The sequence below is a fragment of the Leuciscus leuciscus genome (assembly GCF_965113295.1).
Source record: "Leuciscus leuciscus genome assembly, chromosome: 9".
In the NCBI taxonomy this organism is placed as follows: domain Eukaryota; kingdom Metazoa; phylum Chordata; class Actinopteri; order Cypriniformes; family Leuciscidae; genus Leuciscus; species Leuciscus leuciscus.
In genome coordinates, this window is record NC_138733.1 from 4,177,361 (window position 1) to 4,203,816 (window position 26,456).

At 37.2% G+C, this 26,456-nt stretch overlaps 1 protein-coding gene across 4 annotated transcripts in view; it reads right to left on the bottom strand.

Annotated features, from left to right (window-relative positions):
- The window catches only part of gria4a (glutamate receptor, ionotropic, AMPA 4a), a 137,328-nt gene that overhangs the window by 19,355 nt on the left and 91,517 nt on the right, over positions 1-26,456 (bottom strand). For all 4 annotated transcript variants that reach the window (XM_082179963.1, XM_082179962.1, XM_082179965.1 and 1 more), the window contains exons 11-13: positions 25,422-25,795; positions 10,017-10,215; positions 1,961-2,208 (exon numbers count right to left, since the gene is read on the bottom strand). In XM_082179963.1, coding sequence (XP_082036089.1) covers positions 1,961-2,208; positions 10,017-10,215; positions 25,422-25,795 — 821 coding nt within the window. The remainder of the gene's footprint in view (positions 1-1,960; positions 2,209-10,016; positions 10,216-25,421; positions 25,796-26,456) is intronic.

Sequence of the window (26,456 nt, forward strand, 5' to 3'; positions counted from 1 at the left end):
CTGAAAGTGGACGCTTTACAATTATACTAAAAGGCTTTTACTTGCTAAAAAAGTCTAAACGATCAGTCAGACGACAGAAGACATGTAGAAGATTGTGTGCGACGGGTTTGAACATGTTGATCATTTTGAGGCCTTAGAAATGTGCATATCAACTATGATATAGCAGGCTTTATAGGGTTGACATAAACTTTAGCCGCTCGTTTTAAGATTTGTCAGAAGCATATAGACAGATTTATTGATATATGTATGTTTCATAGTATTCATTAAACTCATATCTCAGAAAATCTTTGAAAAATAAGAAATATTTGATTTCTCGTGATATGATTCCTTAAAAAAATATAATATATATATCCATATTAGGGGTGTAATGATACCTACATGTATATAAAAATAAAGCAATTTAGCCTACTATTCAGAAATTGAATAATGAACTGTAAAAATAAAACAAAATAAATAAATACAAATTTATGAATGAATAAAATAAAATATACATCGATTCTTATTAAAGTTACAAATGGTATTCGGTGAAGATCAGTGAATGATTCTCTCACTTTCTTTTGTAGTTTGATTGACACTGAATGACAGAGAGAGCAGCGAGAGGTTTATTAGGCTGCTGTCACTTTAAGACTTCACTCACTGACAAGCATTCGATTATTTCCCAGCTGTTATGTTCACTGAAGACCAAACTGGATGTGTTTAAGTTAAAAAGTCCCCAAGACGGACATTTTGACATATTTTTGCGTGTATTTGTCCGTTTAAGCGCACACCGAAGCCCAAAGTACGCTTCATTTTACACGTGACATTACATGATACAGATGTTACGCACGGTGACAGTCCTTTAAAGGAAAGGAACGGAAAGCGGCATCATGTTTCAATAATCACTGGAAGCCAAAATCAGCTTCGATTGACGTCTTACTCTTATCCGCATGACCATAAATGTCAGAGTATTTTAAGTTTCCGCTGTTATAATGAGACAAAATCACACGTAAATGTTCCGAACTCGTATCGAACCGTGAACCGTGACTTCTGTGTACCGTAACACCCTAATAAATATATATATACAGTCAAACCAACATTTATTCAGACACCTTCAACATTTCTCACATTATCACAGTTTATTCGCTATAGTTAAGAAAATGGTAGTAAAATATGACAAATCAGTGGATATTTGACTGGTTTTGTCCGTCCTTCTGTTAGACTGTCTCACACATGAATTATGTTGAATATCTGTCAGCTGTTAAATTTAACTACACAATTAGATAATACCAGTTTAGCTCAACCAGTGACCAAGCAATGCTTCATTTTGTTCAGTCTGTGTGTAAAAAGAGCATTAGCAATTAAAGAAGAAACACTTCAGCAAAACATGATCAGGTCAAAGTGTCGGAATAATGTTTGCTCCCAAATTTGTATAGATTTGACTGGTAGTCACTGTATGAAGAATATTTGGGTATAATATGACACAGTTTCCTTTATTTTGCTCTCCTCCCTTACATAAATGAACTATAGTGTCCTGCACACACTAGTAAAAAAATACATCAAAAATTACATCTGGTGTCTGAATAATTTTTGGTTTGACTGTATATATATATATAGTTTTAGTAGTTTTTTAAGTCCCTGATGTTAATCCCCACTTCTATTAGATTAAAGACAGCATCTGTATATGAGACCACAAAACATCACAGCGTCACAGAGAGTCCTGAGTGTGACAACTGAGAGAGAGAGAGAGAGAGAGAGAGAGAGACAGAGAGAGAGAGACAGAGACAGAGAGAGAGAGAGAGAGAGAGAGAGAGAGAGACAGAGAGAGAGAGAGAGAGAGAGACAGAGACAGAGACAGAGAGACAGAGAGAGAGAGAGAGAGAGAGAGAGAGAGAGAGAGAGAGAGAGAGAGAGAAACACAGCAGGGTAGGTGGAACACTATAACAGCTCTGTGATTGGTGGGTTGTTATAGGACTCCACCCACCTTAGCTGCGATCCTTTGGTGGTTGCGACCCCGTATCCCTTGGAGTCCAGATTGCCTCCGACCTTCATGGTGTCGCAGGGCTTCCTCTGCTCCGTGTACTCGTTCATCGTGGACTCCAGCAGGAAGGCGTATTTCCCCTTGGACTTGCGCACGCGCGCCACTCCCTCGGCCGTCGTCTTGGTGAACACCGTGGGCTCCGCAGACTTCATGTAGCTCCACATTTTTTCGTACACCGCTATCTTTGACCTCTAGAGGGCGAAAGACATCAAATCAGTCACACAATCTTTTCTTCAAAATCATGATCTTTGCAACGGAAGTGCATCAATCAAAAACTAACTTTAGCTGGACAATAACTTTATCCTAGAGCTGCTGTAAAGCCACTGTAATCTTAATGTTACTGTAATCTCCTATTATCACTGTAAAGCTGCTATGAAATGATCTATATCGTTAAAAGCGCTGTATAAATGAAGGTGACTTGACTTAAAAAATAAAATAAAAATGTTTTAGCTAAAAAAAAAAAGTCCTTTGGCACTACTAGTCAATTATCTTAAAGGATATTTAACCCGCTGGTAACACTTTATTTTACAGTGTCCTTGTTACATGTACTGACCATAGTAATAACTATAAATTATGCATAATTACATGCAACTAACCCTCAACCAAACTCTAATCCCACCCTAACCCTATAGTAAGTACATGTAGTTAATTAATATTACTCAGTACTTAAATGTATATTTACACTGTAACAATGACACCTTAAAATAAAGTGTAACCCACCCGTTAACTGTCAAAATCCCATTCACCGTAAAAAAAAAGATTGCTGCCTTAAATTTTTAAGTACAATCCACTTGGATGTTTAAGTCATTTCAACTTACTTTACATTACACTGACTTAAAAAGATGAGTTGAATCTTGCATAACTCATAAAAAAGTTTAAATTTGCTGAACTTATTTTGATGAGTTAAAGCAATGTAAAAACATATGTTGTCATAACTTATTGATCATATAATTATTTACAGACCCCAAAGTTACATTTTCACTTTAAATTGTTATAAATCTTGAATACTTTATAGCACAGACTTAAGTTTGCTCTCTTTTAAAGGAGACACTTGGCAGATATTTTGTAGAAGTGAAAGTGAAATAAATAAATAAAAATTGTAGAAGTTTAAGTTCATGAAAATATATAAAAAATATTTTATTTATTTATTTCATAGATAATATATTTTACAAAACATGTTTTACTCTAACACTGCAAGAAAATCAAAGCCATAAATCATGGAAAAGTTCCAAATTTGAGGTTGATATCTCAAAAAATGAGCTTTCAGTCAGATTTTGTGTGGGCGCAGTACCAAACGCTTCCACTAGGTGACAACGAGACTCCATTAGTGACCAATTAAGGGCGCCTCCATTTCCATTTATGGTTTAATTGTTCTGAACCATATATTTCCATAGTTTTCATACTATTTATGAAGTAGACATCCTTTTCATAAGTATTATGGGCAGTTTGGCAATATTTGATTTGAATTCAACCTCTAACAAACCCACATTACAAATGGAGAATCTATCGTTTTTTCTTTATATTTTAAAACATGTACTTTTTTTCCCCCTCAAAACATAGAATGGATGTTGTCTTTTGAACTCTTGGCATGAAAACAAACGGACATTTCTACCAATATTTTATGATTCTTCATGTTCATCATTATTTTTCAAAATAAAAGTCTGAACACGCTTTATAAGTCTAAAAAATATACTTGTTGCAAATTAATAAATTACTGTTCCTGTGTCATTTTGAAAGACACCAAAACTACAGATTGTAAGCAACTGATATATAGTTTGTCAATATTACTTCAGGTTTAGACTAAGATATTATTGTTTTAAATGTATAATGGCGAATACAGCCGGTCACTCCCACAAAATAAACCTCATATAAAGGAGGCTTTTATCATCCCGATGGGGTTTTTATTTCTTGCACATGATCGATTAACGGTATATATTCTTGCTCAATATGTGCATGTTAATAAATGTGCATGCGATTTTATTCTGACATAATTTTATTATGCAAAAAGTAGGAGAGCGTGGACTGGAGTCTAATAAATGGTCAAATATACACTAAGTCGGTTAAAGTCTCTGCTCACCAAAGCTGCATTTATTTGATCAAAAATAGAGAGAAAACAGTAATATTGTGAAAATTTTTGAATTTGAATATATTGTTAAAATGTAATTTATTCCTGTGATCAAAGCTGAATTTTCAGCATCATTACTCCAGTCTTCAGTGTCACATGATCCTTCAGAAATCAGTATAATATGATGATTTGATGCTCAAGAAACATTTATGATTCCTGATGTTGAAAACCGTTACAGTGGAAAACTGTGATGCATTTTATTTCTCAGGTTTCATATTGATATACAGTATAAATGTGATACTGTGTAGCGATCTCTAAAGTGTGCTGGCTTTGCTGTAAATAAGACGGATGGGTCTAATACGGCTGAAAGTGTGTTAGTCCTGTGAGAAATGGTATCTGACGTGCTGGTGTCCCAGTGTGTCTCGTCCTCGATCATTTGTGCCTCTTTCATACACAGGCTCAGTCAGACGCTCCAGTGTGTGAGAGGAAAGCAGCGGACCGTGACGGACAGCCGGCCCATAATAATGTTTGTCACGTCCGGCCCGGAGCGAATCGCTGTTGTGCCGTAACACTCCCAAATAAAACATCACACGCCGACAAATAAACAACACCCTGGACAAACCTGCGCTCAGACACAAACGCCCGACAACAGATGACAAACAAACTCCGAACGCAACGGGACGCCTGACATTTACTTATTCCCACGGTTACTGATCAAATGCTTCCCGCCAGTATATCAGGGATGCCACTGTTACTGTGATGAGACAGATTACATTTTATATTGCAATGTAAATATGAACTGTATTAATCGCACAGTTATATATAAAAATTGATATTTATTCTATCCCACTTCATTAGCATACATACACTACAATCACATAGAGCGATATATAGCCGACTATATAGCAAATCACAACTGCCTGATTCCTTGTGTTGTTGTGAAATGTAACTATATAATCACACAGCACTGTATATACAGATGGATATATATTCTATACCACTTCATTATGGAGCTTATAATATGACAAAATGATTTGAATTTGAATTGTGTAAATTTGAATTATTTGCAAGTGTAATTTAACTAAATTGAATTTTAGGTGGTAGTTTAAATAGTTCTGAATTTGATTTTTTTTAAACGAATATTGAACGTTTGAAATTTAACAAATTGAAATGTTTTTATGGCTGAATTTTATAGACATGTATTTTCAAACAGCTAGTTTTTTTGTTCTGAATTCGTATAGTGCAAATATTCAGTTTAAAAAAATACAGATTCAAGTTTTCAAGATGAAGAAATTCGGAACTTCAAACTGCTGGGAAATAACTTAATACTTTGTTATTTAGTCATACAGATAATATGACATCATCCGAAACAGTAAAATGTATATTTTTATTTGTGTACATTCAAAATGACTACAAAATATCATGCCATTGAAAAATAAATAAAACAACATGATGCGCTGCTTTAGCGCGTCTCGGTCTCTTTAGATCTTTCTGGCGCTCACCAAAAATGAACCAAAATACAGAGAATAGCCTTCTTGGCGCGCCTACTTTTGAAAGTCAACATTTAGATTATTTAACGTTAAATGCATTATATATGCCTGAGTCACTTTGGAATAAATCACAGCGTGTTTCATGATAAAACGTGACTTAGCCTATACAGTCGAGAAAATAGGCAAATTCTGACCAACTGCTGGTCTACACAGAGAGAAAGCCCTGTCTAAGCTCTTCTGTTGTGCCGAGCCATTCGTTAGTCTAGTTGTTTGATGAGAAAATTAAATGTAGCCTATAGTTGCAATACACGCGTTTTTTAAGCTCCGTGCAACTGCTGCAGCGGACTATTATTACTAGAATATTAGAAGAAATCTAATACTCAAGCTGTTTTCTCGTTTTTCTACTCTTAATATTAAATAAAAAAAACGACTGAACGAAAGATACACGGATTCTCTTGAACCACCACCGCGTTTGCGGCAGAAAACTACTGCAGTGCAGCCAAAATGCTCTGTTCGACTTATCTGAGATCCTTTACTCTTCCCTGAGGATGACCTGTGACCTACTTTCTGTAAGATCTGAATTTTTTAACTTGAATTTTTTAACTTGAATTTTAGAAAACTGAATTTGAAGTTCCGAATTTCTTCATCTTGAAAACTTAAATCTGTATTTTTTTAAACTGAATATTTGCACTATACGAATTCAGAACAAAAAAACTAGCTGTTTGAAAATACATGTCTATACAATTCAGCCATAAAAACATTTCAATTTGTTAAATTTCAAACATTCAATATTCGTTTAAAACAAATCAAATTCAGAACTATTTAAACTACCACCTAAAATTCAATTTAGTTAGATTACACTTGCAAATAATTCAAATTTACACAATTCAAATTCAAATCATTTTGTCATATTATAAGCTCCATACTTCATACAGTACAATCACGTAGGGCAATATATGTACCATATACAGTAGCAAATCTCAAATGCTTGATTGTTTATATCGTCACAAAATGTAAAGTATATTACCGTCCAGCTATAATTTGCCAAATACGAAGATATTGAGATATTATAAACATTAAAGGGACAGTTCGCCTAAAAATGAAAATTAGCCCATGATTTACTCACCCTCAAGTCATCCTAGGTGTGAATGACTTTCTTCTTTTCAGAGGAACACAATCTGTGGTGTATAAAGACATATTCTGGCTCTTCCCAGCTTTATAATGGGAGTGAATAGTAACTTAGATTTTGAAGCCCATAAAAGTGGGTTAATAAAGGCCTTCTGAAGTGAAGCCAGTCGATTGTGTAAGAAAAAGATCCATATTTATAACTTTATAAACTATAATCACTGGCTTCCGCTAACGGCCGTACGCGAGTCGAGTTCCGGCCGAAGAGTGACCTCTGACCCGACGCATGACGAGTGACCTCTGACCCGACACATGACGAGTGACCTCTGACCCGACGCATGATGAGTGACCTCTGACCCGACGCATGACGAGTGACCTCTGACCCGACACATGATGAGTGACCTCTGACCCGACGCATGACGAGTGACCTCTGACCCGACGCATGATGAGTGACCTCTGACCCGACGCATGAGTCACCTCTGACCCGACACATGACGAGTGACCTCTGACCCGACGCATGACGAGTGACCTCTGACCCGACACATGACGAGTGACCTCTGACCCGACGCATGACGAGTGACCTCTGACCCGACGCATGATGAGTCACCTCTGACCCGACGCATGACGAGTGACCTCTGACCCGACGCATGATGAGTCACCTCTGACCCGACGCATGATGAGTGACCTCTGACCCGACGCATGATGAGTCACCTCTGACCCGACGCATGACCAGTGACCTCTGACCCGACGCATGATGAGTCACCTCTGACCCGACTCATGACGAGTGACCTCTGACCCGACCTCTGACCCGACGCATGACGAGTGACCTCTGACCCGACGCATGACGAGTGACCTCTGACCTGACGCATGACGAGTGACCTCTGACCCGACGCATGACGAGTGACCTCTGACCCGACGCATGATGAGTCACCTCTGACCCGACGCATGACGAGTGACCTCTGACCCGACGCATGATGAGTCACCTCTGACCCGACTCATGACGAGTGACCTCTGACCCGACCTCTGACCCGACGCATGACGAGTGACCTCTGACCCGACGCATGACAAGTGACCTCTGACCCGACGCATGACGAGTGACCTCTGACCCGACGCATGACGAGTGACCTCTGACCCGACCTCTGACCCGACACATGATGAGTGACCTCTGACCCGACCTCTGACCCGACGCATGACGAGTGACCTCTGACCCGACGCATGACGAGTGACCTTTGACCCGACGCATGACAAGTGACCTCTGACCCGACACATGAAGAGTGACCTCTGACCTGACCTCTGACCCGACACATGACGTAGGATGTAGGCGTAGCGTAAGATTAGGTGAGAGTCGATGCCTTACTTATTTTAAGTTATATTGTGTGTTGTTGGTATAATATTTGCTGGAATGTTAATGTTTTTTCAAATATTCAATGTTAAATAAATAATAGATTTTTTTCTTTGAAAAGCCATACAAAATAGTAAAAAGAACATTTTGACTATAACATTTATGAAATGGGGGAAAAAAGCAACATAAAAAGCATGTTCGGTATTCTGCCTTCGACTGAGTGTTTCATAATATTCACTTTCATCCCAGAATTTTCATTTCGCTGCATCTCCATCATATACACCTAGGATGGCTTGAGGGTGAGTAAATGATGGGATCATTTTAATTTTTCGATGAGCTAACCCTTTATCATCCTGATTTCCAGTAAAGCTGCTTTGAAGCAATGAGTATTGTGAATAGCGCTTTACAAATTAATTTGACTGGACTTTGACTAGATTAGTGGAAAGAATGAGAAGAGTGAGACGGGTTGGACGAGAGAATGAGGCGTCAGAGAGAGTGAGACAGTTTGGCAGAAAGAAGGTGAGACAGGTAAAGGTTGTCGCAGAGAGAATGTGAAAGCCTGGTGGAGAGAGTGAGAGATTGGTGGAAAGCGAGAGGCATGAGAAAGTGAATGTAGTTTCCCGTGTAGATGTGAAGCATCACACCATCTGTGTTTGACAACAGGGACACGGAGACTGAGTGAGACGCACGCAGCGCTGCTCAGTTCATTAATGAACACAACATTCATTCAGCTCTCTCTCTCTCTCTCCACCTATCTGTCTTTCTCCCTCTATCGCTTTCTCTTGGCTCTCTGAGTAAATAGCTTTCTTCGCTCCTCTCCAGACTGCAGATGTAGATGTTGAGCGCAGGACTAGCTCTTATACTCTTTAGAGTCTGAACTTTAATGTGCACGTCAGCCTGGATCCTCAAACCAAACACAATATCCAGACTCATCTGGTGATTAGACGGTATGACAAAAAAAAAAAAAATATATATATATATATATATATATATATAGATTAGTACAGGCCAAAAGTTTGGACACATTACTATTTTTAATGTTTTTGAAAGAGGTTTCTTCTGCTCATCAAGCCTGCATTTATTTGATCAAAAATACAGATTTTTTTTTTTTTTTAATATTGTGATATATTATTACAATTTAAAATAATTGGTTTTCAATTTATTATACTTTAAATTATCATTTATTTCTGTGATGCAAAGCTGAATTTTCAGGATCATTACTCCAGTCTATCACATGTTCCTTTAGAAATCATTCTAATATGATTATTCATTATCAAAGTTGGAAACAGTTCTGCTGCTTAATATTTTTTCATAACCTGTGATACTTTTTTTTAGGATACTTTGATGAATAAAAAGTAAAAAGTAAAAAAAAAAATTTAAAAAAGAAGCACATTTTTTAAAAATAGAAATCTTTTGTAACAACAATATACACTCAAAAAATGTGGGGTCAGTAATTTTTTTTTCTTTCTTTTTTAAAAATAAATCAATACTTTTATTCAGCAAGGATGTGTTAAATTGATAAAAAGTGATAGTAAAGAAGATTTATATTATTAGAAAATATTTTTTTATTTTGAATAAATGCAGTTCTTTTTAACCTTTTATTCATCAAATATATTAGGCAGCAGAACTGTGTCCAACACTCATAATAAATCAGAATATTAGAATGATTTCTAAAGGATCATGTGATAGACTGGATGTCACATGTGACACTGAAGACTGGAGTAATGATGCTGAAAATTCAGCTTTGATCACAGGAATAAATTACACTTGACTATATATTCACATAGAAAATAGCTTCTTTAAATTGTAATAATAAAAAATAAAATTATTAAATATCAGCCTTGGTGAGCATTAGAGACTTCTTACCGAACTTTTGAATGGTAGTATATATATCGTCATACCACCCTGCCCTAGAATGAATCATCAATCTAAAAATGTTGATCTAGATCTAAATAAGCATTAATATTGATCTCTCACCCTGAAGAACTCTTTGGTGGACCCAGAATCCAGAGTCCCGTAGGCGATCTCTGTCTGTTTGGCGAGATCTTCTGCGCTCTCGATCGGCGACACCATCCGCTCCACCGTGAGGAAGGCGGCCAGGTTCGCCGTGTAGGACGAGATGATGATAAGAGTGAAGAACCACCAAACTCCTCCAACTATACGCCCAGACAGAGACCTGAGACACACACACACACACGGAGAATTAAACAACTAAAATCACAACACACACACAGTACATTTAGATTGAGATTTCAAAGCCTGTAACATAAAGTAAATAAATGAAGAGTAAACAAATGGATTTGATACTCTTCCATTTTATCATGTGAATCTTAAATGCCTCCATTTGATTTATTACTTGAATATCTCATTTATAATCTGCTGTTTCCATTTGTTGACACACAATTGTCAATTCAAAGATACAGAGATTGATTCGTTCTCTAAAGTAATACATGAACACAGCGGTTTCTGTAACTCTGCAGAACACTGACACATTACAGGTCTTGTTAGGAGACAATTACGCTCTGTTTCCCTCTTTAAAGATGCATATCGTACACTGTGAAAAGGTTTTATTGAAGTTTATTGGAGTATCTTTTACAAGAAAATACCATTTCAGTCTTTCCACCTCAAAATGTCATGTTACTTGCCGTTATTATTTGCTAAATTTACTTGCAATGTCTGAGTGGAAATTGTTTGGTAGTAAAAAAAAAATGCACAAACAAGACATAAGATGTATGATTTCATTTTGCACATTTTTTTTTTCTTTGTTATATTAGACTTGAAAACAATCTCTGGTCTTATTTCACGAGATGGTAATATTACATTCCTTTAGAAATGGCTTTACACTATTTGAAGAAGTGACAGAACACTCATTATAAGCTCATAAGCCTGAGAGACCCGCAGTAACTCCAGAAAAAAATCAAGTCTTCAAAAAGAATCCAAGATCTCATTAAAAACACGTCATTCTCTCACTTTAGACTAATCTACTGAAACACACCACTAGCTCTGACCTGGGTTCATCAATAAGAATGGCAGATTCGTTCAAAAGCCGTATTAAAATTAAATTACCCTAAATACCGGGGAAATGCATTTTATACGGCAGTGCGCTGCAGGGAACGGGACGGTGTCTTCACAGAAGCTGTGATGATAATAAACTGTTAAAATGACTAAGGAACTGCCCGAGCCAAACGTTTCCCATTGGTCCTCTCAGTAGAAATTAGAAAACAAAACCATCTGTTTATTTCATTCTTGGTCTAGTTACCAAAAGTCACACTCGTACTGACAAACTACACATTGATCATCTTACCTCACATTGATCATCTTACAAACGTCTTGAAAAGATTGAATTATAATAGAAAATTAAACGTAAGCAGATATAAACTCTATCAACTATGTTATGTGTTGAAATTAACCATGAAGAACGTCAGTTAAAGATTGAAGAGAATTTGCTAATCTTTGTTTCCACATTATGTATAGGCTATTATTTAAAAGTCAAGTCAGTTATAAAGCTCTGCTTTTTCACAATGTTTTATTAAATTTTTTATAGATGCCTATAGAAAAGAAGAGGCTGCAATGCAAGAACTGTGCAAAAGACAGAGTATTATTATAAAAAAGAGCACGCCGGCATTCTAGCCAATCAAGATTAAGATGCGGTTTGAGTTATGCGGAACTGAACCAATCATAATTGAATACTCATGCTGCTATTATCCAATTACTGCGTCCCACAGGATGGTGAGGGGCGGGGCTAATCAGCAGCGTTCAGAAGTGAATATCAGGTGAGACTTCAGAAAGGTTTCAAATATAACGATTCATAATATGTATGTATTTATTTTTATATTGGCAACATATATATCTAAAGATTATCTTTAACATCAGTCGAGAGTTTTATCTTTTGTGTTTTAGCGGTTGTCAGTAAAGACACAAATGTGATGTAAACATAGTAAGTAGGATATGATAAGTAAGGTACAACTTCTCTTTATAATCCTTCCCAGAGGATCAACCGTTGTTTCCCTCAGCGGGAACAGACCCTGTCGAGCCCTCAAACATTTAGGATATTAGTTTAAAAGGCTCGTCGGAGCTGCTGCTTTATCTCCAGGAGCGTCACCGCGTCTGCGCATGCGTCGTACAGGTAAGCGTTTTTCCTTATTATGCATGATTACGTCATACGTGAAGCAGATGTGGACAATAAACAGTAGGCTACTGGAAAAGCGTGCTTCAAAATTCTTGATGCTTTTTTATTACCTTTTTTCTTCTCAAAACGTGTCTGAAATTTTATTTTGCAACTGCTATTTTATAGACAATTTTAGCTTTATGTCTGATTTTTTTATGTCTGAAGTTTTTATATACTACTATTTACTTTTATAAATTTAAGATTAAGGCCACGTTTGACTTAAAAAAGGATAGTTCATCCAAAAATGAAAATTCTGTCATCATTTAAGGTAGGGTAGGCAATTTTCAGAGATGCTAGCAATAGCGAGCTAACTTTGAAAGCCATATTAGCGATTGCTGTCAGGATGTGAAGAGACTTTCAACCAGCATAACAAAAAATCTTTCTAGAACAAATCGCCTAACGTTACCCTGCCATTGACTCGCCCTCAAGTAGTTCTAAACCTGTGCGATCGTTCTTTCTTCAGTTGAACATAAAATATAATATTTATTAATAATATTATTATAATAAATAGAGAATAATAGAGAATAGCGGAATTCACAACTAATGGCACAGAGGAATGATATAGTATGGAAGCTTGTTTCCGCCACAGAATAAAATAAAATATTTTAAAAGATAATTGCAACTTTTCTTCTCACAATTGCGAGTTTCTATCATGCAATTCTGACTTTATAACTCCCAATTGTGTGTTATAAAGTCAGAATTGCGAAATTTAAATGTGCAATTCTGAGAAAAAGTCAGAATTATGAGTTTATTTCTCACAATTGCGAGTTTATATCTCTCAATTGCGAGTTTATATCTCACAATTCTGACTTTTTTTCTCACAATTACGACTTTATATCACGCAATTCTGATATGAACTGATGTGAAGATGTAAACTCGCAATTGTGAGAAAAAAAAAGTTAGAATTGTGAGATAAAAAGTCGCAAATACCTTTTTTATTTTTCATTATGTGGCGGAAACAAGCTTCCATAATATGGGTTCGAATCACATTGTGAGGGATTTTCTTTCCAGATGATGAACGATACAAATGTGGGACAGCACATAAAGTCACATTAAGCTTGGAATGTACTGATGTTAAAAGCCCAAATTCAGATAACACCTTTATTGATGATGCTTACTGTTAACGGGCAAGCAGATGTAAATGTGTCAATCATCGTTGGTGTGTGAATGGGCTTTATATCATAATGGCCTTTAGATACCCGATGTCATAATGTTAGCTTTAAGTTCTGATGTGAGCTGGCTTTCTCTCTTTTTCTCAAAACTTTGAACACTGGAGCTTGTCTAGTCATGATGTCAATTTAAAGTCCAGCTCAGTAGTGATACTCAAGGCGTATGTGTGGTGTGCGTGTAGTTCCTAACCTCCTACTGTCACGGCTTTGCTCAAAAAAAAAAGAATTTTAAATGGTGACAGCACAGCAGAGACCGAGAGAGATTGGGAGCGAGCGCAAGACACCGACCCTATCTAAAGTGTCTTGTCCTCAGAGAATACCTGTACTGATGAGAGAGCAAAATCATGCCTTTAAAGGACAAATCTCTAAATCCCCCCCTCTCTCTCTCTCCGTATGGGTCGAGAGGCTGGTGGATGAGGTGATAATGCAGTCTTTGTGTGACTGTGTTTATTTATGAGCATCTCCAGCGTCTGAGCGTGTGCCATCAGAGGTCATAAAGCAGCGCTGTAATCCTGCGCACCGCATCACATTTCTGTGAGGATCCAATGATGGCGCCGTTTATTGTCTCAGTTTGCATTGTCTTAGCATCCGATTCAATGAAGGAATTTATGCAAATCAGGTGATGGTGCAGGATAGGTATTATTAATCCGCAGTGCGTTTCTTATCGGGCCGCTTCTGAGCACTCGGTCGTTGAACAGACTATTGCTATCTGGCACACTGGGAAATGAATGTTCAGTGTCGTTCCTGAATTCTTAAAAGTATGCCATAACACTCGAAAAAATATTTAGGCCTGAATTTATTATTTATATATTTGAATTGCATGTAAAATTTCCATGCATTTGGATTAACATAAACATAACTTAATTAGTTTTAACATAAACAAACTAATGCATTTAATTAGGGGATGCACGATATATCGGCCGCCATATCCGTATCGGCCGATACATGTTCATTTTTAATGTTATCGTTATCGGCCTGATTAGAAAATTTGTCCGATATATTAAACCTATAAATAATGTATTATTTCCGTCAGCTGAGACTCTTCAGATGCAACATGTTCAACATGATTGTTTTGAATTGCTTGAAATATGATTGGAATCACTTCAAAAAAGGAAAATACAGTCAAGCGCAAGTCTGTCATATCGGCAACATAAAATTATCATGAGAACAGTATTATTGTGTGCTTGGGATGTGGCTTTTAATGGTGAGACTCTCAAAAATTATATAAAAATTTGGATTTGGATTTATCGGCCAATATATCGGTTATCGGCTTTCAAATATAAAGAATTATCGGTTATCGTAATCGGTCAAACATTTTTTTTCGTTGCATGCCTACATTTAATACAATGAACAATTTAACCATCTTCATAGTTTTTAACTGAATACATTAAAGCGAACAGATTCATGCTGATTTTAAGCAATTTAAAATAATGCGTTTTGAAAATATCAAAATAGATCATAAGATCAAATCGATGCAAATAGTTAATAAAAAAAAAAACTATGGCATGATTTTTGAGTACAGAATTCTTACTTGTTTCATTTATGTATGATTGCCAAAAATGCATCACATTATTACATTATTACTAATACATTACAGTGTATTAGTTTGTTTTTGTTAAAACGGTGCAATCCAAATACATGGACATTTTATATGAAATTAAAATCTATAAATCTTACATTTAGGCCTAAATGTGCCCCGTTATAAAGCTCATCTCCATCATTTGATAAATTACTGCTGCCATGATCAATAAAATGTCCAGTAAATGTATTACATTTGGTCTGTACTGCATCATTAGTTGTTATGATATTGTGTATTTGAATGAATATGGATAGAACGCTGCATTGGCCAATCAACATCTGGAACTATTAGTTTCATTATTAGTAGACATTACAATACTTAAATATGCATGTTTACAATGTTAAAGAGTATCATGCAATAAATTGGGTGATGATTGAGTGCTTTAATGCATTATATTATTTAAATGTATGGCCGGGAATAGGCAAATATAATATTATTTTTATTACAAAGTAAACAACTGATAGAAAAAAGTAGGGATGCACCGACCGATATGAAACCGATAATTCCTTATATTTGAAAGCAGACAACCAAAATATTGGCCGATAAATCTAGCTCAAATTTTTTTAATGTTTTTGAGAGCCTGATAACAAAATCAAAACTATTAAAAGCCACGTCGCACACAATAATAATGTTCTCATGATAATTTTATGTAGCCGATATATGACAGACTTACATGTTGCACTTTAGTGTATTTTCCTTTTTTCAAGTGATTCCAATCATATTTTAAGCAATTAAAAATCATCATGTTGAACAGTGCGCATCTGAAGCGTCTCAGCTGAAGGAAATTATACATTATTAATTGGCTTTAATATATTGGCCAAATTTTCTAATCCTGCCGATAACGTTAAAAATTAACATATATCGGCCGATACCGATATTGCGGCCGATATTTCGTGCATCCCTTAAAAAAAGCATTAATTTCCTCTCATATTACATACATATTACGTCAATCTTGTCAGCAGAAAATCATAATTTTCAGTGTTTTAATGCTTTTATCTGCAGTGAATTGCAGCATGTTGCATTGAAGACACTTACTCAGTTCATACATTGCCTGGGAATCAAACACATGACCTCGGTGTTGCAAGCGTCATGCTCTACTATTAGACCAGTTCAGATCTGGTAACCTCTGAGTGTTTGTGGCCGATGCATTAACCGAAGCAGCTCACTTGTTTGTGAATCTGTCAACCAACCAACTTTCTCTCAGTTCAGACCGCGAGCTCACATTCACAACTCGAGTAAAATATGATTTCTTTTGTCGTGGCGCTGTGGATTCAACATCAGCGCAGGAATCACCACTTTAAAACCCAATCCTGCTGAGGCAGACAGAGAGAGAGAGACTGAAGTGTTGTGGGAGAGATATGAAGGACAAGCTGAGTTTGATAACGGTGGAGGAGACGGAGTACAAAAGAATATGAAACGAACAAAAGAGAGAGAGATGTGCCTAGCAGAATGGATCCGTGTGTGTGTGTGTGTGTGTGTGTGTGTGAGATGCATCCTGACAGGTGTGTAACCTTCGTGCTAACGTGTGTTCGTCCTTCTCTGCTGATGGTGACGTGACTGGAAGTGCAGATGATTTAATGCTCTGAACACATGCCATTTTTCACAATACACTCGTTTTAGTTTGTATGTTTATATATAATAATAATAAAAAAGTGTATGTACTAGAAGAACTATTACAAATTGTACTAAACACACACATCAGGCATTATTGTTAAAGAGTTGAATGCATTAAAAGCACATTATATTGGGTGTGATTGTGGTTTAATGCATTATATTATTTGTTATTTTAGAAATGTATAACCACGAATAGGCATTTTTTTATTTATGTTTTTGTCAATTGTCAAAAGAATATAAACCTTTTCTGTTTTCAGTGTTTTGAGTGAAAAATGTAATCAAACAAACACATTTTATACATTTTGTATCTCATATCTCATGTGAAAATATTAAATTGCATCGGCCACATTGCATTTGAGACTTTCCAACCGTTTTAAAATGAATCAGATTGGCTGAACACTATATATAATGCATACGGAATTTCTCTATAATGCATTAGAGGCTTCAAGTAAAGTGTGATCCGTTACTGAAAGAATTTTTTTTTTTTAAACCAAGGTAAAAAGATTTCATTTGTTCAAGAAGAGCTGTGCAATTCTCTCTCTGTCTGCCTGACTGACAGCCTAATTCAAACTGCAGCGGGAGATATTGATGGAATATCCTGATGTCAGAGACGGGAACATGAGCGAGAGACACACACACACACACACTGACACACACACAGAGAGAGAGAGAGAGAACGAGGGGCAGAAACCGAGAGCAAATGAAACTGAAGAACAGATTCTTTGCATGTTCACTCACTGTGAAACTTGATAATGGAGAATCAATTTGCTGCAGCTGCTATTTACACAAAGACACAGTCTTCTGATTGTTTTACGGACACTTGCGTAAAATTACACTTACGAAATGCGCGTGTGCGCTTCAGTGCGACTTGGACAACTTGAAACACAATGCATTTGATTTCTATAATGTGACATTTCACAGCGAAAACTAAAGTTGACTTTCTCCACTGGAATCTGATGACGATGTTCAGCTGAACGGGAAAGATGTGTCAGAGGTGGAGGAAGTTAATGCATTTTTTATTTAATTTTTTCACAATTTCAGAATAATAGCGATTAATTGTGTACAATAAGCCCAGAAATATTTATTAAGAAAGTAAACGGGGTAATCATACACAAACTATTTTTAACTAGCCTATTTATTGAATTAATACCAGTTATAAAGTAAGGTACATATTCATAAAATCATTAATAAAGATTTAAATTCATCTGCATTTAAAATGTAGTTTTTTTTTATGTAGTTTTACGGAATTTTACTGTTTTATTTTACAGTTTTTTCATGTATTTTTGAAATGTGGTAAAAAAAACCCTGTCAAAATTACAGAAATAGACTGCAAATGTACATTTCCTGTGTAAAATTACATGAAGAACAGAAATACCGTAATTTTACGGGGGTTTTCTTGCACCTCAGCTGCCGGAATATTACCGTTTTTTTTACGGGGATTTTTTTTTACAGTGAAGAGTTTAATTGCTATAGAAGGTTTTTTTTTTACGTAAAGAATTTTTTTTTGCTTTTTATTGCAATAATGAAATGATTTAATAATTATACTTAACTAAAAGTAATAACTTATTTGTAACCTAATTTATAACTTAATTGCTTGCTTGTAAGCCTACATGCTTAACAGTTGTGTTATTGATTTGCATTTACTCTGAAATTTACAGTGAACTACATTTAACTATTTAGTTGTCTTAGTTAGTTAGTTATTTTTTGGAAGGAAACAAAATATACTGAATAGCCAAGAATGTTCTAAGAATGTCATTTAAATATAATAAATATAGATTTTAGATACCTCTGAAAATTCACTTTCCAGATACAGAAATGTAATAATTTAATAAATTAAGTAATCAAATGTAAAATAACACTGCATAGTCTTCACTGTACAAGTTAAAGAGAGATTAATCCTTATTAAAGTTATTCAGTCAAGAGTTGATTTGTTGTTTGATTAACATTATAAACGCAGAGGGCATCAGGTTTATTAGGCTGCTGTCACTTTAAGAGCCAATGCATTGATCCAATATAATGATACACATGCATTTTCTTTCTCAACTGTTTACGTTCCCTTAAGACACAACCGCCGAGACGGGCATTTTTTGACATCATTTTGTTTTATTTTGTCCGTTCAAGTGCAAGAAGACGTTAAGCGGTAATTTAGTATTCGCGTAACGCACTTAATTATTTAAATTGGCAAGGCTTAAACTTTCGAGACAATGCAACACTGGCCCGTTAACCAGAGGTGAGGGACTCGAGTCACATGACTTGACTCGAGTCGGACTTAAGTCGCAAATTTTAGGACTTGAGACTTGCTTGACAAATATTTATAAAAGACTTGACTTGCTTTTCACAAAATTGACTTGGACTTGCTTGAGACTTGAAGGTTAAGACTTGAGACTTACTTGTGACTTGCACATGTGTGACTTACTCCCACCTCTGCCGTTAACTGTCATGAGCATCGTTCACGTTTGTTCACGTTCATGTTCTCACAACATTGCATTGTTAGAATTCATTTAAAGGTCCCATATGGTGACACTATATGTCTCTATTAAACACTAATTTAATAGTGTTACCAAAAAAAAAAAAAAGAGTTGGGTTGATTTTCCCACACTTTTCTGAGAGCCTCTTTTCTCCCCTCCCACAAACGCTCGGATTCGCTGCTGGATGGATGTTCACGTTCATGTTTGAAAGTCACAGAAACCACTTAGACTAGAGTGAATGATGTGTTTTCATGTTATTATCACGACTTAACTCCAGACGTGACTCCCACTTCTTCTCGGATTCGAGAAAGGGGGCGGGGCTAGGTCGAGTTTTGGAACACGACACCCATTGGTTACCCGGGTTCTACGTAGCAAAATGCATCAAATTCTAACTGGCCCATTTAGTTGGGAGGCGGTCTAGTTCTGTGGGGGTGTGGAGGAATGGCGGCAGTATTTTCACAGCTTTTAATTTACACCCCCTGAGCCTATATGACACACAGAATCCCATAAAAACCCATTTTCACCATATGGGATCTTTAAATTTTACTGGCCAACTGGCGATTGACATCATTGCATATGCTCGCTAAAACTGTTTTTTACTCTCATTTGGCACTTGGTGAGTGTATCCATCATTTAGATGATGAAATGTGAATCGACAGTACATTCATTTAAAAATAGCGTTTGTGTGTGTGTGTGTGTGTGTGTGTGTGTGTGTGTGTGTGTGTGTGTGTGTGTGTGTGTGTGTGTGTGTGTGTGTGTGTGTGTCTGAGTGTACTAAAAGAGTTTCTGTGTAGAAGTGCGGATCAGTAATGTCCTTTAATGCACAGAGCTGCTGACCAGGCTAATGCTAATGCCACGTTTCAGAGAATCTGAACGCTTCTGACACCATTAACCTCTCAGAACCCCCCACCCCCCCCCCCGACGCCAGGCTGGTTATCTGTGTGTGCTCTGCAGGTGAAAACAGCCTTTGAAACCCACAGCGTTTGGCAGGAACTGTGTTTTTTTATAGCTACAGTATGGCTTCCCTGACACAGGTTTAAGTCCTGAGTTACAACACACAGAGCCATGATAGCGCAACGTAAATGTTTCATAAGGAAAGGTGTGAAAATGTTATTGTAGAACAACAGTAAGATCACATTCACAACTTCACCCACTCGTCACTCTTGCACTGTTTCTGTTTTTCTGGGGCAGACTCTGGTAATTTGTGCAGTTCTGCGGCCTTGCCTTTCCCCGAACCCCGGACATCAATTTTTCATCGTGCCGCATTCTCCAGCTATCAATAATAAAATGCTATATTCTTATGAATATTCTAAAAATAAAGTGTGATTTTTCTGCCATGCAGCTGCAGGGATGAAAGTTTAATGTTTGTCTTGAAGGAAGCTGTGACGGTGAGCTGCGGTTTCTTCCCGGACGCAGGCGGCAAAGTCCAACTTTCATTTTGTGCCTCGGCTTCTGGGGAGCCCTTTGGTCGGAGCAGACAAAAGCAAAGGAATTATCCGCTTCCCACTTCAGATGAGGAAAGATCTGCCCGTGTGCATTACTGGAGATCGTGCCTATTGGAGCTTTTCATGTGTGGTGGAAAACCTGAATGAAAGATGTGTAGCATGAGCACGCTGACTGACCTTTAATTCTTTCCTGACAATGACGGAATTTTCCGTCATTTATGAACCAACGCTTTCCCGTCATTTATGAACCAACGCTTTCCCGTCATTTATGAACCAACGCTTTTCCATCATTGACTGAATTTTCCGTCATTTATGCAACAACGCTTTTCCGTCATTTATGCAACAACGCTTTTCCGTCATTTATGAAACAACGCTTTTCCGTCATTTATGCAACAACGCTTTTCCGTCATTTATGAAACAACGCTTTTCCGTCATTTATGCAACAACGCTTTTCCGTCATTTATGCAACAACGCTTTTCCGTCATTTATGAAACAATGCTTTTCCATCATTTATGAACCAACGCTTTCCCGTCGTTGACTGAATTTTCCGTCATTTATGAACCAACGCTTTCCCGTCGTTGACTGAATTTTCCGTCATTTATGCAACAACGCTTTTCCGTAATTTACGAAACAACGCTTTTCCGGCATTTACGAAACAATGCTTTTCCGTTATAGATTGAATTTTCCGTAATTTATGAACCAACGCTTTTCCGTCATTTATGAACCAATGCTTTCCCGTCGTTGACTGAATTTTCCGTCATTTATGAAACAACGCTTTTCCGTCATTTATGAAACAACGCTTTTCCGTCATTTATGAAACAACGCTTTTCCGTCATTTATGCAACAACGCTTTTCCGTCATTTATGCAACAACGCTTTTCCGTCATTTATGAAACAATGCTTTTCCGTCATTTATGAACCAACGCTTTCCTGTCGTTGACTGAATTTTCCGTCATTTATGAACCAACGCTTTCCCGTCGTTGACTGAATTTTCCGTCATTTATGAACCAACGCTTTCCCGTCGTTGACTGAATTTTCCGTCATTTATGCAACAACGCTTTTCCGTAATTTACGAAACAATGCTTTTCCGTTATTGACTGAATTTTTCGTCATTTATGCAACATCGCTTTTCCGTAATTTATGAAACAACGCTTTTCCGGCATTTACGAAACAATGCTTTTCCGTTATTGACTGAATTTTCCATAATTTATGAACCAACGCTTTTCCGTCATTTATGAACCAATGCTTTCCCGTCGTTGACTGAATTTTCCGTCATTTATGAACCAACGCTTTTCCGTAATTTATGAAACAACGCTTTTCCGGCATTTACGAAACAATGCTTTCCCGTCGTTGACTGAATTTTCCGTCATTTATGAACCAACGCTTTTCCGTAATTTATGAACCAATGCTTTTCCGTCATTTATGAACCAATGCTTTCCCGTCGTTGACTGAATTTTCCGTCATTTATGAACCAACGCTTTTCCGTAATTTATGAAAAAACGCTTTTCCGGCATTTACGAAACAATGCTTTTCCGTCGTTGACTGAATTTTCCGTAATTTATGAACCAACGCTTTTCCGTCATTTATGAACCAATGCTTTCCCGTCGTTGACTGAATTTTCCGTCATTTATGAACCAACGCTTTTCCGTCATTTATGAACCAACGCTTTTCCGTCGTTGACTGAATTTTCCGTCATTTATGAACCAACGCTTTTCCGTAATTTATGAAACAACGCTTTTCCGGCATTTACGAAACAATGCTTTCCCGTCGTTGACTGAATTTTCCGTCATTTATGAACCAACGCTTTTCCGTAATTTATGAACCAATGCTTTTCCGTCATTTATGAACCAATGCTTTCCCGTCGTTGACTGAATTTTCCGTCATTTATGAACCAACGCTTTTCCGTCATTTATGAAACAACGCTTTTCCGGCATTTACGAAACAATGCTTTTCCGTCGTTGACTGAATTTTCCGTAATTTATGAACCAACGCTTTTCCGTCATTTATGAACCAATGCTTTCCCGTCGTTGACTGAATTTTCCGTCATTTATGAACCAACGCTTTTCCGTCATTTATGAACCAACGCTTTTCCGTCATTTATGAACAAACGCTTTTCCGTAATTTATGAAACAACGCTTTTCCGTCATTTATGAAACAACGCTTTCCTGCCATTGATGAAATTTTTCATAATTTACAAACAATGCTTTTCCATCATTTATGAAACTATGTTTTCCCGCCATTGACGGAATTTTCCGTAATTTATAAAGCACTTTTCCGTAATTTATGAAACAACGCTTTTGACAGAATTTTCTGTCAATTATGAAACAACACTTTCCCACCACTGACGGAATTTTCCGTCTTTTCACTGTTCTCACTTTCGACTCTCAGTGTTTTCACTGTTATACGGTATTGGTGCTACTATGCACAAAATGTATCACATTTTGCCATCAAAATAAGGGAAATTTAAGCACTTAAAGAAATAATTCCATTAAATGCACAAAATCGTGTGCATATATAAGAATATAAAAAAAGTACACAAAGATATATAAATATATGTATGTGTGAATGAATCATTCTTTTGCGTCAGTTCTTTGTTTTCAGAAAAGAAATTGGCCTAACTCGGTCTAAATCGAATCACTTTGCATTCATTTTTGAGAGTTACTTTGAGAAAATTCAGCTATTGCTGTGTGATGTTGAAGAATTTAAGTGTCCTTCTGCTCTGTTTTTCAATGTGGACAAGTGCTAGATGGATGTATTTGACCATTTCTTTGTTTTTCAGGTTTAAAAACATTGAAAACGTATGTGAGAGAGCTTTGTTCTGCTCAGGTGTACGATCGCTCTCATTAATCGTTTGGTCCGAAGGGTCTCAAGTCTTATAGAAGTGTGCAATATTTGCATTAATGCTAGACATACTCAAGAAAATTAGAAAATCTCAGAGAATATTTAACATGAGCATATATTGAAATAGTTTTTGCTAAAAAATCTAATGCAGTCAGATGAAATCGTGCTGGAAACTGTCACCTCACTCTGTACTGTTAGTTGCTAGTAGCGCTTGATTTCGACTGTATCAGACATCAGCATCACTGTCTGAACACATCTACAGTACTCATTGTTTACAGAGAGTCGATGAGGTCTTTAGCACGGCTGAGATGGCGGGGCTGTTGCGTTCACTCGCTGACAGATGTGATCACACACTCCATCCCTTGACAGTTTTATGAGCACTTAGGCAAACGCCTGAAAATACTGTGAGAAACTGCAGTTAATGGGCCACTACTTTAAAAAGCTCTACATGAAGCATATGTGCTTGTTTTCAAAGCTGTTGCTAACTACACTTCATGTTTTCCAGACTCTGAAGATGCCTCTCAGTTAAAATCACATTTTATTATTGAAAAAAATATATAATAATTTAAATCACAATTTATTATTCATATTAGTATTATTACTAGATAAAAATGTTAAACAAAACAATAAATATTACAAGTAGTTAAGGGGGAAAAGCTCCAGGTTTGCTGAGCTTGTTTGTATGGCTGCACAGTTTGTCCGATAATGCTTTGATTTGATATGGACTATCGAAATAAAGTGTAACCATTTGGGTATATTACGATTAATCGTGCAGCTGTAGTGCCAGTGAAATTCAAACAGACTTTTAATATCTCTTAAAACTAGATCTGATCAAGTGGTGTTCACCAGATGTCGTATAGGTCATACAAGTTTGACTCGTGTTTTTGCTTGACCCAACTCTATGCATGTTTTGTAAGATTCCCCTCTCTGTTAAACATGTTTTATTGGACTGTCCTGGGTTTAATACAAGTAGAATGCTCTTTTATGAAGTTATTTCACTTAAGGACTTATTTAGTAAGATTAAGGGCCCTATTTTAACGATCTGAAATGCAAGTATCAAACGCAAAACGCAAGTAACTTAGTGGGCAGATCTCGGGCGCTGTTGTTATTATACCGGCGGGATAAATGACTCTTGCGCCCGACGCAAATCTAAAATGGGTTGGTCTGAAGTAGCTTCATTACTCATAGGTGTGGTTTGGGCGTAACATGAAATAAACCAATCAGAGCGACATCTCACATCCCCTTTAAGAGCAGGCGCGCTTGTTCCATGGCGGTTTGCTATTATAACGGCGGATTTGCCAGGAGCGGTTCACAGCCGAGGAGACCGACGTTCTCGTCAGGGCCGTAAAACACAGAGAAGTGACATTGGGGATGGAGAAACACACACAAATTAGCTTTGGTTTAACAGGCGTATAATAATTTGGGTAAATATGTAAGCTAGATTTATGCCTTTTTTTCACATCTTCATGGACATCGCAATGATTTCCCTCGTGTGGAATATTTTTCCTTGTAATTATGTATGGTTTGCAAAAATGAAAACTGCTGCGTCTGTGTAGATGAGAGAATCAAAGTGTATGTGCACACGCTACATTATGGCCAAGTATGCGCCCTTAAAATGGCATCTGAACGCGCCACTGACTTTAGACTAGGTTTCTCCTGGTCTGTGGCGGAATTTTTTTCTGTAACTGCAAAATATCATCAGGGAACGTTTGTGCCGGAACACGCCTCCTCTTTTCGCTGAAATGCCCCCGGGAGCGCAAGTTCATTCCCTAATTTACCGACGTGCGTCTGTGGAGGGAAAAGTCCGCTGTGTGTCGGGTGCAAAATAGGAATGATACATGCGTCGGTCTACAAAGTCCATTGCGCTGGGTGCAAGATAGGGCCCTAAATCTGAAAAGGCAAAATGTTAATAAAAAAATATAGATATAATATGATTCGCTTGATTTTATTGTATGTATATGATATTTGTATTTTTGTAATTGATTTTTTTGCTATGAAAATAGATGCCTTAGATGCTGACATGGCATTAAATCCATCCATCCATCCATCCATCCATCCATCCATCCATCCATCCATCCATCCATCCATCCATGCTTTACCGGGGTGTGAAGTCGCAGCCCTGCTGCATGAAGGCGCCCAGAGAGAACCAGAGACTGTTGAAGATGCCGAACTCGTTGGGGGGCTGGTCGCTGGGCGGACCGTCGGAGCCGTCCTCGGGCTCCTCGGTGTGCCACTCGTACGGGCTGAAGCGGCTGACCAGGAAGAGCACCACGCTCACGCCGATGTAGGCGAACACGATGCACATCCAGATCTCGTAGGCCAGCGGGTCCAGGAAGGAGAAGACGCCGGGTTTGGACTTCTGCGGCTTCTTGATCATGATGGAGATGCCCAGACTCATGAAGGGCTTGGAGAAATCGATCACCTCCTCCCGGACCAGAGTGATTGTTAAAGGGGCCACAGCGATTTCCGCTTTCTGTGGGAGAAAGGAAAACGTTCTGATGTCTCCATTCAGATAATATGTGACCCTGGACCACAAAACCAAGTCATAAGGGTCAATGTTTTGAAATTGAGATTTATATATCATCTGAAAGCTGAGTAAATAAGCTTTCCATATGGTTTGTTAGGGTAGGACAATATTTGGCCAAGTTACAATTAATACTCTGGAATCTGAGGGTGCAAAAAAATCAAAATATTGAGAAAATCTCCTTTAAAGTTGTACAAATGAAGTCCTCGATGTTGCTGCATCCACTCACAAAAATACATTTTATATATTTACGGTAGGAATATATCCTCATGATTTTTGGCATAAAAGAAAAATCGATAATTTTGACCCATACAATGTATCGTTGGCACAGATATACCCGTGCGACATGTGACTGGTTTCGTGATCCAGGGTCACATTTATTGAAAAATGACTGTTTATTAAGTGAGGTGATGTCTGACTACTTTTTGTTATCATTACTGGAGAAAAAAATGATTTCAAAGTCTCATGTGAACATGGTTTTCTAGCATTGCTGTTTTTTTTTTTATATATATTTAGATGATTTTTCAGTGTTTGTTGTGTATTTAAAAGGATAGTTCAGGCAAAAATGAAATTCTGTCATTGTTAACTTTGCCCTTATGTCATTCTAAGC